General features: G+C 38.5%; 1 protein-coding gene across 1 annotated transcript; it reads left to right on the top strand.

Moving 5' to 3' along the window:
- The first annotated feature begins 4279 nt into the window (after window positions 1–4279).
- Ccdc196 (coiled-coil domain containing 196) lies at window positions 4280–17363 on the top strand. Its single transcript, XM_050158458.1, is given in 10 exon segments — window positions 4280–4326; window positions 4427–4579; window positions 5767–5863; window positions 7287–7387; window positions 7542–7626; window positions 8121–8180; window positions 8719–8734; window positions 8737–8859; window positions 16893–16948; window positions 17241–17363. Coding segments are annotated over 10 exon segments (861 nt in total).
- The last annotated feature ends 258 nt before the right edge of the window (window positions 17364–17621 follow it).

Genomic DNA, 17621 nt, shown 5'->3' with positions numbered 1-17621 from the left:
GAGGGGATTAGGGCACACACATCTGTGCACTGGAGGTCGGGAGAGGAATGTCTAGTGTCCTGCTCTATTACTCTTGGCCTTATTACCTTGAGACAGGATCTCTCAGTGAACTGGAATTGTGTGGAAACCAGTAAGCATCTTCAATCCTTTAGTCTCCACATCTTACAGATACACACATGGCTATGTTCACATGGGTTCTGAGATTTGAACTCATATCTTCATACTGAGCCATTTCCTAGCCCTTGCTTATACTTTTCTTGAAAAGCCTCTGTGAAAATTCGTATATTTGTCTTTTGTTTGTTTGTTTGTTTTTCAAGACAGGGTCTCTTTGTGTAACAGCCCTGACTGTTCTGGAACTAGCTCCTGTCCTGTAGACCAGGCTGGCCTTGAACTCATAAAGATCCACCTGTCTCTGCCTCCTGAGTGCTGATATTAAAGGTGTGTGCCATCATTACCCAGCTGAAAATTCATACACTCGTTTGAATACCATTATACCAAGAATCTGGAAACATTAAGACGAAGTATTACTTTAAAAAAAAAAAACTCTCAAGAGTAAAGGAAATTCATCTCAGCTATCTCACGTGCTTGGTTTCTCTTTAAATGTAGGTACAGACTAGGTTGAGACAACTCTAAAAAGAGCTAAGCAAGGGGTTGGAGGCACTGATGAGCTAGCTTAGTGGTTAAGAGTGCAAACTGCTCTTTCAGAGAACCCAAGTTCAGTTCCAAACATTCAGGTCAGGCAGCTAATCACCACCTATAACTCTAGCTCCAAGGGATCCAATGCCCTCTTCTGGCCTCTTCAAGAACCACACTCATGTGCACATACCCATACATATACATACAGTTAAAAGTAAAAACAAGATTGTGATGGTGCATTAATTCCAGCAGTTGGGAGGCAGGAGGTGGATCTCTGTGAGTTTAAGGTCAGTCAAGGTCTAAATATCGAGCTCCAGCCCAGCCACAGCAAGTGAGACCCTGTCCCAAAGCAAAACAAAAACAAACAAAACCCCCCAAAAAATTATTTAACAAAACAAGTGTTAAGGGGAAGGAGCCAACAAAATGATTATAATAAACAACAGGGAAATGTAATTCCCTCCCACTCTTCCTCTCTCCCTCTTCCTTTCCCCCTAATCTCTGGCATTAATATGAAAATAATTGCCTCCACTTTTGGAGACCTGACTTAATTAGACTAATTTGACTTTCCGCTGGCAAAACTAACACTGAAATGGTTCAGAGTTCTCTAATTATAGAGCAATCACGCTTTTTCTTAACAGATACTAAAATCAAATGCTATAACATTGGATGAGGTCATTGTGAATAACCTGTTGTAAGGCCTATTTTGAGATACCACATGAATTTCAGTGATTATGCAGTGATAGGAAGCAAAATATACAAAGTTACTGCAGAAGTCATCATGATTGCTACTATGATTATCTAACTGGCGATGAAGTTCTCCAAGTCATTTCATAAGATGTACATCCATCGACTAGAACCTTTATTCTTCTACCCTACACGCCTCAATCTCAACTCTTTTCTTGTTTGTTCTCTCTCATTCAATGTTATCATATTGTTTTTTGTATCCTGAATACCCCGGAGACTCCAGCAAACCTTTTGATGGACTCTCAAACCCTTCTTCCTTGAATTTCTGCTCATTGCTTTTGCCAGGTCCAGGCCAGAATCCATCATGTTTTTCTCAACTGTAGCTTCCTGTTTGCCAGTTACGGATGTAAAACTACATAACTGCTGATTCCTAGCATGACAGATCTTCAGCTTCCAAATTCACCTTGACCTTTTGCACTACAAAGCGTTGAGTATTTTGTACTCTTGCATGGTTGACTTTCTTTTCTCGCTGCTCAGGGGCCATTCCAAACCTCTCACCATCACTCTTCCAGGGTTTTCCCACCAAACATTTCCAGTCAGCAGATGCTCCAGCTTTCTACATCAGGAAAATTTACTGCAAGTTCCTCCATCTTTAACGATCATCTAAAATGTCTCTCTCTTCTTCCTATACTAGATTCTATACAGAACATCAACGAACGCCCCGTCGATACTACTTGGCTTCTGTGTTTGGAGGATTGCTTTTTGTTAAAAGCTTTTCACTATAATAACCACACACATCCTTATAAGGCAAAGATACACCTCGGAATTTATAATCCAGGTTGAAGGCACGATGATCAGAATGTTAGGAAATAAACGTTGCTGATTGGCTGTGGAAAAGACTACATCAGAATAGCAAGTGTCTTTCCTCTTGGAGTCATTCAAAGCAAGGGCAGAGAGGAAGGTGAGTTGGGATGCTGCCTGCCCATTAGATGTTTTAATATTCTATAGCAGTTCTGCCTGCCAAATGTCACAACATGAAATTTAAAGAGGCTCTGCTTCGGTGAGCACTGCCGTTTTTGTCCTTTACTATTTGCTAGCACCTGCCACATATGTAGTTTCGGATGCCATTAATAATAACTAGCCCACCCGCCACCTCCTTTCAGCGGTGAGCATTTTACTCGCCTTCAGTTGAAAATGTTTGGGGATAGTCCTAGGACAAGCACCATGAATTAACATGCTGTGCCTTTCCTAATTTAATATCACATTTCTGTCACACATAACCTTCAAGTGACACATGAAAACTTTAGAAAAGGTATTTGTAAGGACTGCCTTAAGAGGAACTTTGATGTCGAGGATGCTTAGGGGAGGCCTGTATCCTAACTAATCTGGGCAGAGTCATACTCTGTGGGACTCTGATCATACGTAATGTGGGAGAAATCTCTATTTCCAAAAAAGTGGTTGGAGGTTTTAAATTCAAAATAGGGTTCAGAGCCTTTGGAAGAGCTTGAAAATGAAAGGTTCTTGTGATTTAAGCTTCACACATATCCACTTTAAAAAAAAAATCTGGCCGCTTAATTGGGGCACTAAGCAAACCCAAACTGAACAAAATCTCACTAAATGTGAACGAACACCTGACATTATACATTTCCCATTCACAAGTTTATCAGGTCAATATTTCTCATTCTTTTATAAAGGTGAAAACCTCATCAGGCTCAGAGAACTTGGGAACTTGCTGACAGGCAGCCATACTCACAGTGAAACTGAGACCCAAATCAAGTTCTTGTATTTTTCTTTTTAAAGCAACAGTTTGCCTTTCAAATTTTTCTAATGATAAAGGACTGAAATTACTTTGGAGAAAACGCCCAGGAAAAGGCTGGTAATGGTCCGTCGGTCTCTGAAACGGCATCTCTAAAGCCACATCTGATAGTGCCTAAAAAATGAATCCATAAAACTTTTTTCAAATGTCACACTTAAAAATGTATAATCCTTTGGACTATCTTCTACTTCCCTAAGTGACATAGATAAGAAAGGCGATCTTAAGAGTCCAAAAGATATGTGATTCTAATGCAGGTAGCACAAAGACAGAATCAATCTGTGGAGGTGAGCCTAGGAAATATAGCCTTCCAGAAAAGAATCTAGCTGGGGAAGACACCTGACAGCGTAGATCTTTCCAAACTATATCCTTTCCCTATAGGCCCCAAATCCTTGTCCCTCGACATTATATCAAAGTTTTGTTTTGCGTTGGCTTGGGTTAGTTTTGAAGGACAGTCTTGCTACACAGCCCAAGGTCACCTTGAACTTCCAATCCTTTACCTCTGCCTCCCTAGTGCTAAGATTACAGGGGCGACTCACCCAGCTGACATAATGGAGTTTTAGAGATTGGGGAAAATGACAACGGCTCATCTATTACTCCATTGCATTCACAGTGTGCGCCTGTTTGGCCACTGCCCACTTTTAAGTGTTGGTTAGAAGTATCTTTTCCTTTGCCAAGCTCCCAGACATAGGTACTGTTATCTTTTCCGTTTTTCCTAACTCACTGAATCCAGCTTTTTGAGCAGACAGGTTTTCCACAGAGGTTTGTTACCATGGTGTTGGTGAGTTCTTTTTGATAAGTCACTATTTTCTAATGCAGCAGTAGTTTTATAATGCAGGTATTTGGCTGTGATCCTATCCTTTTCATTCGAAGATTTCCGAATAAAAGTTGGGGATTTGGATTGGGCTAAACCTAAGACAACTCATCTGTAGTTCAGTATGTTCAGCCATCAAGCAGTCCTGACACTGTTTACAATCTCTGCTGATGTTGTGGTCTGGGTTATTGTGACCTCAAGCTGTAGCTAAAGTCAGTCCAATGAAACAGGAGCTTCAAGAACAGCAGCAGAAAATGATGTCCTAACTGGCTGGGGAGAGAAGACGCATATTTTCAAGAGGGCCTCTTTATCTTTAGGAATTTCCCTTCAAGATGACAAGTGGCACAAACTCTTCAGGATCTTGCTTGTCCTCAAAAAAGTGAGTCTTTCATGGGGGAAGTCAACGGCAGCAACCTAGGAGGGGGAAAGGGTCTTTATTTACCTAAGCTAAAGGTAGATTATTGCACCTCTTCCCACAGAAATTCTAAAATAGATAACAACTACTTGAAGGAACTGAATGAAGATTTAAAGTTAAGAAAGCAGGAACTTCTAGAGATACTAAAGCCTCTAGAAGATAAGAACACTCTCTTATTCCAGAAGCTAATGGCTAACTTGGAGGAAAGGCAAAGAAGGTATGCATCTCTACTCAGCATCCTATAGACAGAAAGGCTGGAGAATGCAATCACCATAGATTAGTAGTAAAATAAAATAGTTAAAAATAAATCACTGATTGTTTTTTCTTTATAAATTTGTACATTCAATTCCAGTAGAATATAAAAGAATGTATCACTACAAAAGTAGGCCATATAGGAATTCTTTATTTTTTAAAATAAGTATAATTTGGTCCTCCTGAAGCTACAGTTACTCTTCCTCTGACCACCCACGAAACAGTTAAATGCCTTTAATCATATAGGCCCATCATTGTTATGCTGATCACTGATTACTTTTGCTTATTGATGTTGGTAGAATTACTTTAGGATGAACACTTGCTCCTTCTATACCAAGCAGAAGAGTGATTTTTTTTTTCTGAGCATGGGAACTCTTTGGATTAGGGAGACATTCCTAGGCATCTGAGATCTTAAATCTTTGTTGAAATAGCCATTGTTCTTAGGAACTACTAAGTCTCTGTTTCATTCTAATCATAGAAAATACCATTTCAGTTGACCTGTCTTCTTTCTATACCATTATCACAAGCCCTTAAGGAACTTAGACTTCAGGAGAACAAAATCCAGCAAGAAGTGGTCAAAAACCAACTGTTAGTAAATAAGCAATATAGACTTCCTACACCTTAAATTCTACTCAGATCCAGACAGTAAAAAAGGATAATAACACAAACATAAATTAATGATTGCCTAAAGTATCCTTCTCATAGTCAGACTTGATAATGAATCAGAGCTGGATACTCAGAGCAGTAGAAAGAAGTGGAGCTACCTTATCTGTGAGATGGGGAATAATTCTGGAATTAATTTGAAAGATGTCAAGGTTTTTAATTCCTTCTATACAGAGGTCCAAACACTCCTTCCCTCAAATCAAACACTAAAACATTCTTTTCAAAGGGTGGAAAGTACTTTCAGTGATTGTTGCAGACCTACACTTGACTATTAAAGGGATTCACTACTGATCACACAACTAGACCTAATGTCAATTAGGAATGGAATCATGCTAGTGACAGAGACTTTCAATGTCAAGGACCTCTCTAATTCCTAGGATTTTAGCGCCCATTGAACCTCCATGGAAGACTACTTGCTGGCTGATTGCAGATATTAGTTTTATGTTTTAAAGGGCATGCGTATTTTACAATTTCTATCTTTTCTTCTAGTCTGCAGATCATGAGGCAGATCATGGAAGGGAGGGGATATGAGGAATCTTCAGTCATGGCGCTGATTAAAGAAGCCGAGGAGATGAAACGGAACCTGGTGAGAGGTTGGCAGTAGATGCTACCGAGCATAGCTGCTTGGACCACCCTTGTACACATGGAAATAGCAAATGCTCATCTTTAGCCTCTGATGCGTCAACCATGTATCTCTTTGATCTAGGGACTCCAAGGAGATGCTAAGGAAATCAGGCTGGGTGCTGGAAAGAGCAGGAGCTAGCTAGCAAGATTCTATTTTTTTGACCTAAAAAAGAAAGCTTCACCTAGTGGTTAATGAATATAAGCATATTAATACTTTTCATTTCTAAAGGGTTAGACATATCTATCAAATTAAAAGAAAAAAAGCTTGTTTTGAAAGAGTCTTGGATCTTTTTGAAGTCAATGCATAAAGGGTCTTTAAAATTTAGAAGTTAATGCTCTAAGCACTGAGACGACTGTCATCTAAAAGCATCTTAAGCGTTAAGAATTTATTTCTGATATATCTCACAGCCACCATAAAAAGTTATTGCTTGAAATAACTTCTTAACCACCACTACTACCATCATCATCATCATCAAAATCATCTTTTATATTTCTGTATGAAATGCTAGGTTCATTTACTGTCTTCCTCTGTGGTTTACCGTGTTCACAAATCCCTTTGATTAAACAGCTGTTTTTTTCTAAGTTAGTTAACAGTCAGACAAACACATTTGTTTGTTTGGTTCTTCCTCTTCTAATAGGAAAAGAAAAACAAGATGCTTCGGAAGGAAATGGAGTTGCTGTGGAAGAAGGTGTGCCCCTAAGGATCTCTCAAAAGTATTGTCCTACAGATAATGCACAGGACCTCTCATTCCTCAGGCCCCTCATCCTCAGTTTGTCATGTCTCTGCCTCCAGCCAAGCTCCAATTGCATAACAAAGTGATCATTTAAAAATACTGAAAGTGTTTCAGTCTTGTAAATCCTTTACAGCCCTCCCTGCCTTGACTTAATTGGTCTGTACCCACCTTTCCAGCCTCCTCCTCCCCTTTTTCTTTCTTAACTTGTGACATATATTTTATTAAACTTTTTTTTCACATTTCAAATTGTTCACAGTTGCTGAAATGATTTGGTTTTAACTCTAGCCCCATGTACTTTCTCTAGCTGTATGACAATTAACAAGTGGCTTAACCTTTCAAAGTCTCAGTTCCATCAATGATACAATGGAAACAAAAATAGTTCCCAGAGTTGTGAAGATGAAACAAGAAGGACTGTAATGTAGTGGCAAAAGTAAGGAATGAGGTGAGAAGCTTAGCCGTCAGTGCTACATTATATGGATTCAGTTAATAGTTGTTATTATTATAAGGAACATTAAGGAATCATTTTAATCCCCTGTGGTAGGTATATAATTTTCATTTTGAGCCCTGAGAAGTTGCTGACTGGCAGGAACCAAAAACCTTGGCTTCATAATTACCACTAATTTAAAGCTTTGCCAAAATGTTTCTCCACAGACATTTGAGTCAGAAGAGCTCCATGATCAACAGAAAACATTCCTGACGAAGCCCAAGGCAGACGTGAAGGATGGAAAGGTGAGTGGACTTAGGATATTAGAGTCACTGATGCCATACAGCTGGCACTGCCCTTTAACAATCAGCGGTAACTTGGGGAATCGGGACTTTTAGGGTTTATGGATTTCTAGTCTGCCAAGACACTTCATTTTCCCATCTGGAATCATCTATCCCTTTAGCTCTCGTGTTTTCTGTCAGGCTCTGGAATTCCCCCATATCACTTAGGAAGGCCAGGAGTGAACCAGAAATATCAGAAGCAGAAAAAGTAGAGGGGATAAGGAGGGCAGGCACACAACCACTCTGAGCAGTAGTGGCTTTTGCAACTGATAAATTAATCAATAATCTGCTTTCGGTGTGGTGTGCTCCTAAACCGATGCCAACTTTAGAAGCAGTGTAGTATCTTTGGGATACTATTAGTGTAAGACAGAACCACAGGTTTCTGCAAAATCATGTTAGCTATCCTAAAATGAGAAAACCCATACCAACAATGGCAATTCCATGCACACAGAACACTTGTTAATTTATCGTGGAAATTTATTTAGAGATATTACATTTGCATCTCATCTTCCCAAAACAAATCATTCACAGAAAATGAACTCTCGTAGCTTTTAGAGAATGCATTGCATGGGGAGGTCAAATTAAGAAGACTGTGAAATAAAAACCAGTCTAAGAGCCAATCTATGATACTATAATTTGCTATAAATTGTTGCAGGATATTGAGAAAACTGATTTTTATCTCAATTTACTTTGTCACCCAGAAGGTCTTTCTTCCATCAGGAAAAGCAACAGAAGAAAATAAAATGGGTCAAATATGAGGAACAACCTAACATCCTTCAGGTACTAAGCTTTTCCAAGGCTGAACATGGAATATATTTATTGAGACAATGTAAAAGCTTTTAACTTTATATTGTTAAGGCCAATTCTCACATCCTCCATTGCATATTAAAAGAACTGCATTGTGGGTGAGAGCTGAAGTCACCTATCTCTGGATTTACCTTGAATAATTAATACTTCTTCCCATGTTTTTACTTTGTACTATTTGAAATTGGGGGAATATAACAAATACCATCTTCCTAACTTTAAAAGACAAAACATGGCAAGTGGTGGTGGTACACGCCTTTAATCCCAGCACTCAGGAGGCAGAGGCAGACAGATCTCTGTAAATTTAAGGCTAGCCTGGTCTACAGAGTGAGTTCCAGGACAGGCTCCATAGTTACTGAGAAACCCTGTCTCAAGAAACCAAAAATAAACAAATAAATAATAAAAGACAAAACACAGGGGCTTGTTTTTCAACATCTGTACAACAAAACACAGGTAGTAGTAAATTTAGAAAAGTGAGTATTATGTGAATGTATTGAAAAACATCCTCTTTCAGAATGGCTCTCATGGAAAGTGACTGAGCTGAGAATTGAAGCCTTAAGGAACTATCAGAAGGCCAATGACTTAAAATTATCACTGTACCTACAGCACAATTTTGAACCAAAGCAAAGCGCTTTGAATCTTCCAAGGCCTCAAGGTGGGTGGAGTATCAGAGGTACATAGCTGGAGGGTTTTTTTTTTTCTGTTACACTGAAGGTCCCATTATTAACAGTGATCATCTCTGTGCCTGGCACACAGTGTAAGTTAAATGTGTAGAAACATTTTTTTCACAATCATCATTAATAGCAGTATTCAGTAGCTATTGTATTAAGATAAGAAGTCTCTGTGGAAGAAATTAAGCTTTCCTTTGTAAAGATAAATATATCATATCCTTAGTATATGTAGACAATAACTTGTAGTAAGAGGAGCAGGAGCAGGCTGCATCCTGCCCGGCTCCCGACCACCTAGCTAGCTTAGTCCCCAAAATAACCACACGGAAATTGTATTAATTAAATTACTGCCTGGCCCATTATTTCTAACCTCTTATTGTCTAACTCTTACATATTTTGTTTAACCCATCTCCATTAATGTGTATTGCCATTTGACTGTGGCTTACTGGCATGAGTCTAACCAGAGTCCATCTCAGAGAGGAGAGCCATGGCATCTGCCACACTGCCTTCTTCCTCCCAGCACCCAGTCTTTTCTTCCCCTCCTATTTAACTTCTGCCCTATCAAAAGGCCAAGGTGATTTCTTTATTTGACCAATGAAAGCAACACATAGAAAGAAGACCCTCCTACACCATTTCCCCTTTTTCTGTTTAAACAAAAAGAAAGGCTTTCATTTTAACATAGTAAAATTACATATAACAAAACAGTTATCAAGCAAGAATTACAGTCACAATATTTATATCTATTTTATCTTTTATCATAACTAAGGAAAACTCTAACTATCTATCTATTCTCCAACTCCATCAAAGACTCTAGAAGGATATAATATTACCTAAGTAAACAGGAAATGCATTATAAGCAACTTCCAAAACTCTAGAAATCACAGAGACATCTCACTGCCTCGACAGTCATCCAAAGTTCTTTTGTACTGTTGGGGCATCCATCTTCAGCCTACAGGCCCATAGTATCTAGCAGACATTTCCATGAAGCAGGAAATTTTAACGACAGTTCAGTCACTTTCTTTTGTGTCCTACAGAAGGTCTCACTGACGTGAACCAGGAACCCTGAAGGATCATTTCACCTTTAGGCAAGGTCAGCAGTCCTCTCTCTGTGGGTTCTTTGTTTCCAGTTTATGCAACAGTCCAGGCTAGAGCGGTTTCTTGCCCACATGGCTATCAAACTCCATAAGGATTCTCTTCAATGCCCATCTTCCTCTTGAAGTAGCTGGTGCTGCCAGGAGCAGACGTGTCTCATTGTCATGAAAACCCTAAGTTATTAAAACATTTAAAATGCCATATTCTGAAGTCTTTGAAAGTTATGAAGAATGCCTATCTAACTGAAATATATCTCTATATATCTATAGAATCTAACCAACATGACTATGAGCTTGACTATTATCAATTATTATCTATTAACAATCTATATTTCCTAATTATACATTATATTTTTAAATGATCTACACAATCACAATGCCTTAATCAAGAGCAGAAATATACATATAACAGGATTGACCTTAAATTTATATCAATAAAGCAAATTTTATACCAATGTAAATTATTCCTATCTATATCATATCTCCCTTTAAATGTAAAAGAACATTTATAAACAATATTTGGGAATATGGGCATAGTTTTTTCTCTCCAAACTGCTTCGTGCTGTATGGGGGCACTGTTATTCGGGTCTTTCATGGTATAACCTGTCTGCTAGGTTCATCTCAGTCAGCAGTTGAGTGAAGTAATTTTTTGAGGGTATTTACAGAAACCATGAAACCATATTATTGGTCTAGAAGCAATCCACAAGTTCTCATCTTCTGTGAAAACAAAAGAAGAACCTATTTTCCAAAGCATCATATCCTTAGAACCAAATTCTGAAGTCATAATACCTTTATAATATACATTCTGGTTTATCTTAGTAGCCCACACAATGAGATGTGCCTCTGTACTTAGCTCCTTTATAGTCAAAAAAAAATTAAAAAAAATACAGTAATGCAGAGAATCCAGACTCTTTGTGAATTTTCCATTTTTATGTGGCTTATTTTTTTAATCTACAACTATCTGTACTCTGTCTCTTTAAAGACTTTACCCTTTTTTTAAAAAGCACTAACTTTATGACTTTTTAATACTCTTTTTCTTCTCTTTCCCAAGCCTACATATGTCTATCTAAAACTATGACCCATTTAGAGGTTTTTTATGTCTGAACCTGTCCTATTGCATTGTCTTTAATTCTCTACTGTCTTGAAGAGCTTTTAAAATGCTAAGCTCTTAAGAATCTAAGCTGTGACAATCCCAGGTCAAATACCGGTACTGCCTGCTTGCCCCATTCAGTCCAACTCGGTGGAACCGCTTGTGCCTTTGAGTCAGTTGTGTCTCTGGGCCAAGGAGTGGTGGGCTGCTCTGGATGTTAGCTCCACCTCTCTCCAATTTTAAAATGGTGAACATACCATTTCTGCTAGCTCTGGGGCCGCCAGGTAGGAGCCACACTCAGCACTTTAACTCTGAGAATGAGCTTTTTATCTGAGTTACAGCCAAATCTGCCAGGCAGAGCACTGCACAAACTGGAAACATCTCTCTGTATGGTAGCAGAAACCCTCCGTGCACGCCTAGTAAACCTGATTCTGCAGCCTGTCCAGGCAGAGAGTGCTGAGCCATTAGCAACACATAGAAAGAAGACCCTCCTACACCAATAACTGTTGACATTCAAAAATACTTATGTTTCTTTCACCTTTTCCCCTATCCTAAGAACTAGAACTGGTCTCGTAAGTCATATTGGATATACTGCTACTTCAAAGCAAAAGTGTAGGAGATAGTAGGCAAAGATTCCGAGTTCACTAATTCAGATGTATTTCTGGGAATGACAGTGATTTCCCCTAAAGATGTTATAATATCATTGGAAATCATAATATTTTATACAAAGTAAAATAATGGCTATGATGGGTAGGGAAAATATCTTTAAATTTTCAAGGATCTATTAATCTGAACTCTTATTTTTGAGAAGAGACATGCATGAGAAATCCTACCCCAAGAATGGCAATGCTTTTCCAGTATCTGTCTGTATGTCTGTATGTATGTATGTATGTATGTATGTATCTAATTTCTTCCTGGTCTTAGTCCATAAAGGACTTGAATGTCTTATAAAAATAACATACAACACATATGATTAAATAAATAGATGAGCAAGTCAAAGGAAAAGGACGTTCTGTCAGAACATGATAATGTAGGATAGAAATGCTATTTAGTTAGTAGAGGTAGGTTATAAATTTGTTTCTGAATTTGCCAGAAAACATGATTGCTAGTGTTCATGAAGTGACAGCAAACCAGTTGATTAGGACAAATACAGGTTTTCATGGTACTGAGACCTGAGAGCAATATCTCCCACAGGCCTCCACAAAGGGGACAAGACTTCCTATACAATGTCGCTTGTCAATATCCTCAATAATATTTCCATGAATCCAGAATATAAATCCCTAGACTGTGTCTTATCTGCTCCTTGATACAATAGTTAACAAGTCATTATTGTGAAATTTTTTAATAGAATGCAGCAAGTTGGTTCAGGCACACAGCACATTCTATCTTCTTCAATAGGTAAAATCTGGAAAACCTAGAAAACTGATGGACTACATATCCCCAGGCAGAGTTCCACACTCTTTTTCTTTCTACTTATATTTTGAGAAGAACTGGACAGCAGGAAGTTGGAAAGAAAGAGCCTGGAGGCAGTAAGTCATTAATATGGAAATTTCAAAAGCCAAGAAGTATGAGGAAAACAGACAGCTGTGTTTTTATGTCATTGAAAATTAGTCAAAGATCACCTCAAGGGATCCACATAGTAAGGAAACAGTTCTTTAAATTTCAGATATAAGTCAGTCTTCCATTAGTGATTCCATTCGAGCTGCGTGCCTCGAGAAACTCCTCTACACACTCACAGAACACACGATCAGTTTGAACTGGGGCAGCCCACAGATCCATACTTCCTCTTCTCTTTCATGTCTAACAAATGAAGAGTAGGGTTCTACAGTGCTCAGTCACCACGTATCACCGCAGCCACAGGCAGGATCCATCCAGCAGTCCCAAGATTTACTCTGTATTCACTGAGCAGAGACTAGACGTCTACACATATTCAGAATCCTTTGGTTTGAGCCGAAATGGATCTGAAATCTAACAGTCATAGATTTTGGTTATGTTGATTTATTTATAATCTCTATTTTTTATTATAAGAAACCCAGAAGTGCTAGTTCTTATGGTGATTAGTTTTTTGTCAACTTGACACAAGCTAGGGTCATCTGGGAGAAGAAAACTTCAACTGAGAAAAATGTCTCCATCAGATTGGCCTTAAGTCTTTTGGAGCCTCGATTAATGATTGATTTGGGAAGGCCCAATCTCTGTGGATGGCACTACCCATGGACAGAGAGTCTTGGGTTATATCAGAAAGTGGGCAGAACAAGCCAGTAAGCAACAGCCTTCCATGGTCTCTGCTTTCATCCCTGAACTCCTGTCCTGACTTCCCTTCATGATAGATTGTGGTTGGGACTTGTCAGCCAAATAAACCCTTCCTTCCCCCAAGTTGCTTTTGATTAGAATGTTTCTCACAACAACAGAAAACAAAGGGACAATGAGAGAATTGTTAAATAAATGTATCATTATCAAGAGTGGGAAAGTAATGTGGTAGCATTACTGTTTCTCAACTTCTTTAAACTGTTGCTTTTTATTTCTTCATTTTTGCTACTCAGGTTGATTTCATTTTCATACCTGCATTTCTTGAAAAAAAAAAGTTCAAAAACAAAACAGAGCAGGATGTCACTCTGTAGCCCTGCTGGCCTGGAAATTACTGTGTAGCCCATGCTGTCCTCAGGCTCACAGTGGTTCTTTTCCGTCAGCCTCCTAAGAGCCAGTATTACAGGCGTGAGCTTCCATGAACAGGCACAAAATTTGTGTCACTAAATGACAAAACAATGTCGTTTTCACAAGTAAATTTAATAATAACCAAACAAAAAAAATTATTCTAGAGAGATGGTCAAGCCTGGAACCTGTTTTTATCATTATTGGAAAATAAAATTAACAAGACAGTTCATTTAAAAAAAAAAAAAAAACAGGACCAACTTTAACCCTTTTTTTTTTTTTTTTTTTTTTTTTGGTTTTTCGAGACTCCTCCGTGCATTGGAAAGGCAATAAGTGAGCCAGGTGCAGAAACACCTGTTTATAATCCCAGCATGTAGGATGTGAGGCATCAGGCACAAAAGGGCAAGGCCAGCCTGGGGGCGAGAGTTTGCTTCAAAAAAAAAGAAAAAAACTTTCCCCCACTGTGAATTACAGGATTTAAAGCCATGTTATACAACCTCTTAAATTTATCACAGGTGTCACCTAAAATTATTTCACTACCAAATTTTGAGAAGTTTTCATTTAATGGAAAAAGCCATGGTTCTAGGGTCAGATAGATATATGTATTGTAGCTCTTACACGACATGGGCAGGTTGAGTTCAATTTTTCTGTATCTAATATTTACAGCCATCACATGTAACAGGGCTCATTTAAAGCTTCTCACTTTGTGTAACCCTTATAATGACTCTGAAAGTCAGGCTTCTGTGTCGGTAGGTAAAGCTGGGATTCTGGCCCGAACAATACAATGGCAATGTTAAGGTTTGATTTCTTATGCCTCTTCCAGTTCTGAAAACTGTGATGGGAATCCAAACTTAGCTATTTATAGTAGCATCCTCCCAATGAAGAAATGAATATTCCCTAAGGCTGTTTAGAGAGTGTTTACAAATGGGTTGGGAGGCCTGTAATTATATATTTAGTCCGGTAGGTGGCACCAACCACATCTAAGCCAAGTCCATAATAAATGGTAATTCAGGAAATGGGAAATGCTGTAAGAGACTGGCTTTCTATTACCCTTAGGACAAAATGTGCCCCATTCATATACCAAATGAAAAACGAAGAAAAGAGCCTATTGATGTTTTGTGCCATGCTATGTGGCACCAAGATGTATTACTGGCAGCCTTGATTAAACATTAAACTCGGTGTTCTGTTGTACAAGTCTTAACTATTATTATTCTCCTCCCTGAACTATAGTTCACCCCATTCCAAACAAAGAAAAAAAACAAAAGCAATTGCCTACTTCCTCCATAATTCTTGTCGAACACTTTTTCCTCTCTGCTACAAATAAATCAGGCAATTAGGGCGATGAAGTAAAAATGGGCTGGGCTATTACACAAGGACTACTTGAAGGTTAAGTACTTAATAGCCCTCTTGGATGGGTGTTCTGGTTCCTCTGGTTTCAAAAGAATTGAATTGCGTAAACTTGTCCTAGAGGAAGAGTGGCGTGCCATTTTGGACACACCTCCTAGGCTATGCAGGCAAGCACAAGTCCTTTCTTTTCAGATATTTCCAAGTACAAGGAAGTTTGGCTCCACTGGTCTTGGCCAAAAGTCCCTCCTCCACTGTTCAGTGTGCAGCCTGGCTGAGTTAATGGTGTCTTTTGGCAAATACTAGAGACTTTGTTACAGTTCAAGCAATCCCTATTTGGGGAATTCCATGAAACCTGGGACTTAACATCTTCAAAAGTCTTATCTCTGGGCTGCATCTGATCTTCTCCAAGAAAATGTTTCTGTTGTTTTCACTCAGAGATAAGTCTTTCCTTCCCCCATCCCCTCCCCCAGACAGGTCACAAGTGAAGGAGTTTGCTTCTTATAATTTGGTTCAGGGTTTGTGTCAGCCCTTACAGCCTGACTCGAATGATCTCAAAACTGCTGTTTGTGGCCTTTGCCTGTCACCTATCTTAGAAAGTACAAGCACTAAGAAATCTATAAATTCAGATGAACTTCCAATCACACCCACTGGTGTTTAAAGAATTAAGGATTTGTCTTCAGCGATAACCTAGCTGGGATAAACTACTTGATTGTGACGGTCTTTTTCTCCCACAGCCCAGGCTCTTAGCATTTTTCGAGCTTTCTGAGAACAGAGGATTCTCCTTAGGAGAACCTGAAGGCTGTGTAGATGCTATGCTACATTTGTAAACTGACATGGAAGCCCAGTGAAGTGGAAAATGAATGTGCCTGAGAACTTATTTACTCGCTGACCCTCTGTTCTGAAAGCAAGTTCCTCCTCTCACCTTTTACCTTTACTTCACTTCATTAATTTCTCATCCCGATGCCTAAAACTTCGGGAGGCAGAGGCAGAAGCCACAACTGACTCAATCTAGATCTTTCACAAAAAAAAAAGTATTGCTCTTAAATATTCTATAAGCTTTGAGGCAACCCGAACCTTCTAAACATAAAATTGTATTTGTGGTATTAAAAGGTGATGAAACTAATTTGTAATTTCTTTTGTTTTCCATAAAATTTCACAGAACTTCAGACAGGAAGAATAAAGTCAGTCTTTTTTCTAACTATGACTTTAGTAAAAAATTTAAAAAGTAAACTGCTGCCTTAGGAAGACAGTTTTAATGGGTGACAATGACTCAACCTGCTCAGGAGAGGAGCAGGATGTTTTCTTTCTTTTTTTTTATTTTTAAGAGACAGATTTGAACTTCAGCTAAGCAATGAATAATTATTATCAGTGTCTCAAATTTTGCATGGAACGTGTACTAAAAATTACTGGTGTATACTGAAATTCAAATTTAACAGGGTTCCTCTAGTTTAGCCCTAACCCTGACATGCTTACTGTGAAGTACCCTATAATTCTCTCTTCTTGCCCCTCATTTCATCCTGTATCACTCATTCTCCCTGCTCTTCTTTCTCTTTCTGAGCCCCCACCTTCATGTCTGGGCTATCACAGTAATATAAAATGTTAGAGGTTCATTTCTGTAGACTCTCCGTTTTTATTTACATGTAATTCTCAAATAATGAGTTTTCCACTGTAGGACATAAGCTTTCTATAGAAAAAAATCCCTACCACCCCAACTTTAATATACTGTTATTTTATAAAACAATTGAAAATTCTTATCAATGCTATCATTACTTCTATAGTTATACAATTAAGTAATGCCATGATGAATATGAATAGCCCTCATTTTCCAAATGTTTTCCTTCAGGTAAAATGGGTACAACTACAGAGAGAGCAACAGCCAACAGAAATGAGCCCACCGTGGTGAGAGAACAGTTTTTCTTTATTTAAAAAAAAAAATACATCTCCAATGTTAAAAGGCTTGGATAATGGATATAGATTTTTGCAGTACATTTCCTTGTTTATACATTTATTGATCTACTTTTGCCATGCTGATGATCCAACCATGGCCTTGTGCATGGCAGCCAAGGGCTAGAGCATGGGCAGCAACTCCAGCTCTGCAATGCATTTAAAATGCAAACCAATTTATTATTGTTTAGATTTGCAAAAACACTCATTTTAGCTTTTCTCCTCTTGCTCTTCTCCTCTTTTAAAGAGAACCCCAGGATCAAAGAACTATACAGAACAACAAGGAGGAACTAGAGAAGGTCAGTCTGATGATGCAGGAGAAAGGCTCTTTTTTCTGAGGTCAGCGCCAGATGAAGTTCTGAAGGATTAGAAGACTTCCACTCCATCTGCTCTGGACAGAGTTAAAGACTAGGTACAGCCATTTCTGTGCATTAAAATCTCTCAAACCTTTATTTTAGATATGTTTTCCCAGTCTACCACCAATCTGGGGGGAGAAATGTTGCATTTCTGTCCCTAAGCGAGTTGGAACTTCAGTCATTAGGTATTGTAAATAGCCTCTAAGTATGTTGGCAAATTTTGGATCAAATGACTGGATTCAAATCACATTGGTTATAGTTAAGTTCACAGA

Source organism: Alexandromys fortis, unplaced genomic scaffold (genome assembly GCF_014885135.2).
Source record: "Alexandromys fortis isolate MF-2015 unplaced genomic scaffold, M_Fortis_MF-2015_v1.1 scaffold_99, whole genome shotgun sequence".
Classification (NCBI taxonomy): domain Eukaryota; kingdom Metazoa; phylum Chordata; class Mammalia; order Rodentia; family Cricetidae; genus Alexandromys; species Alexandromys fortis.
Note: the sequence above shows the minus strand (reverse complement) of the source record. Positions and strands in the feature narration are given on the sequence as shown.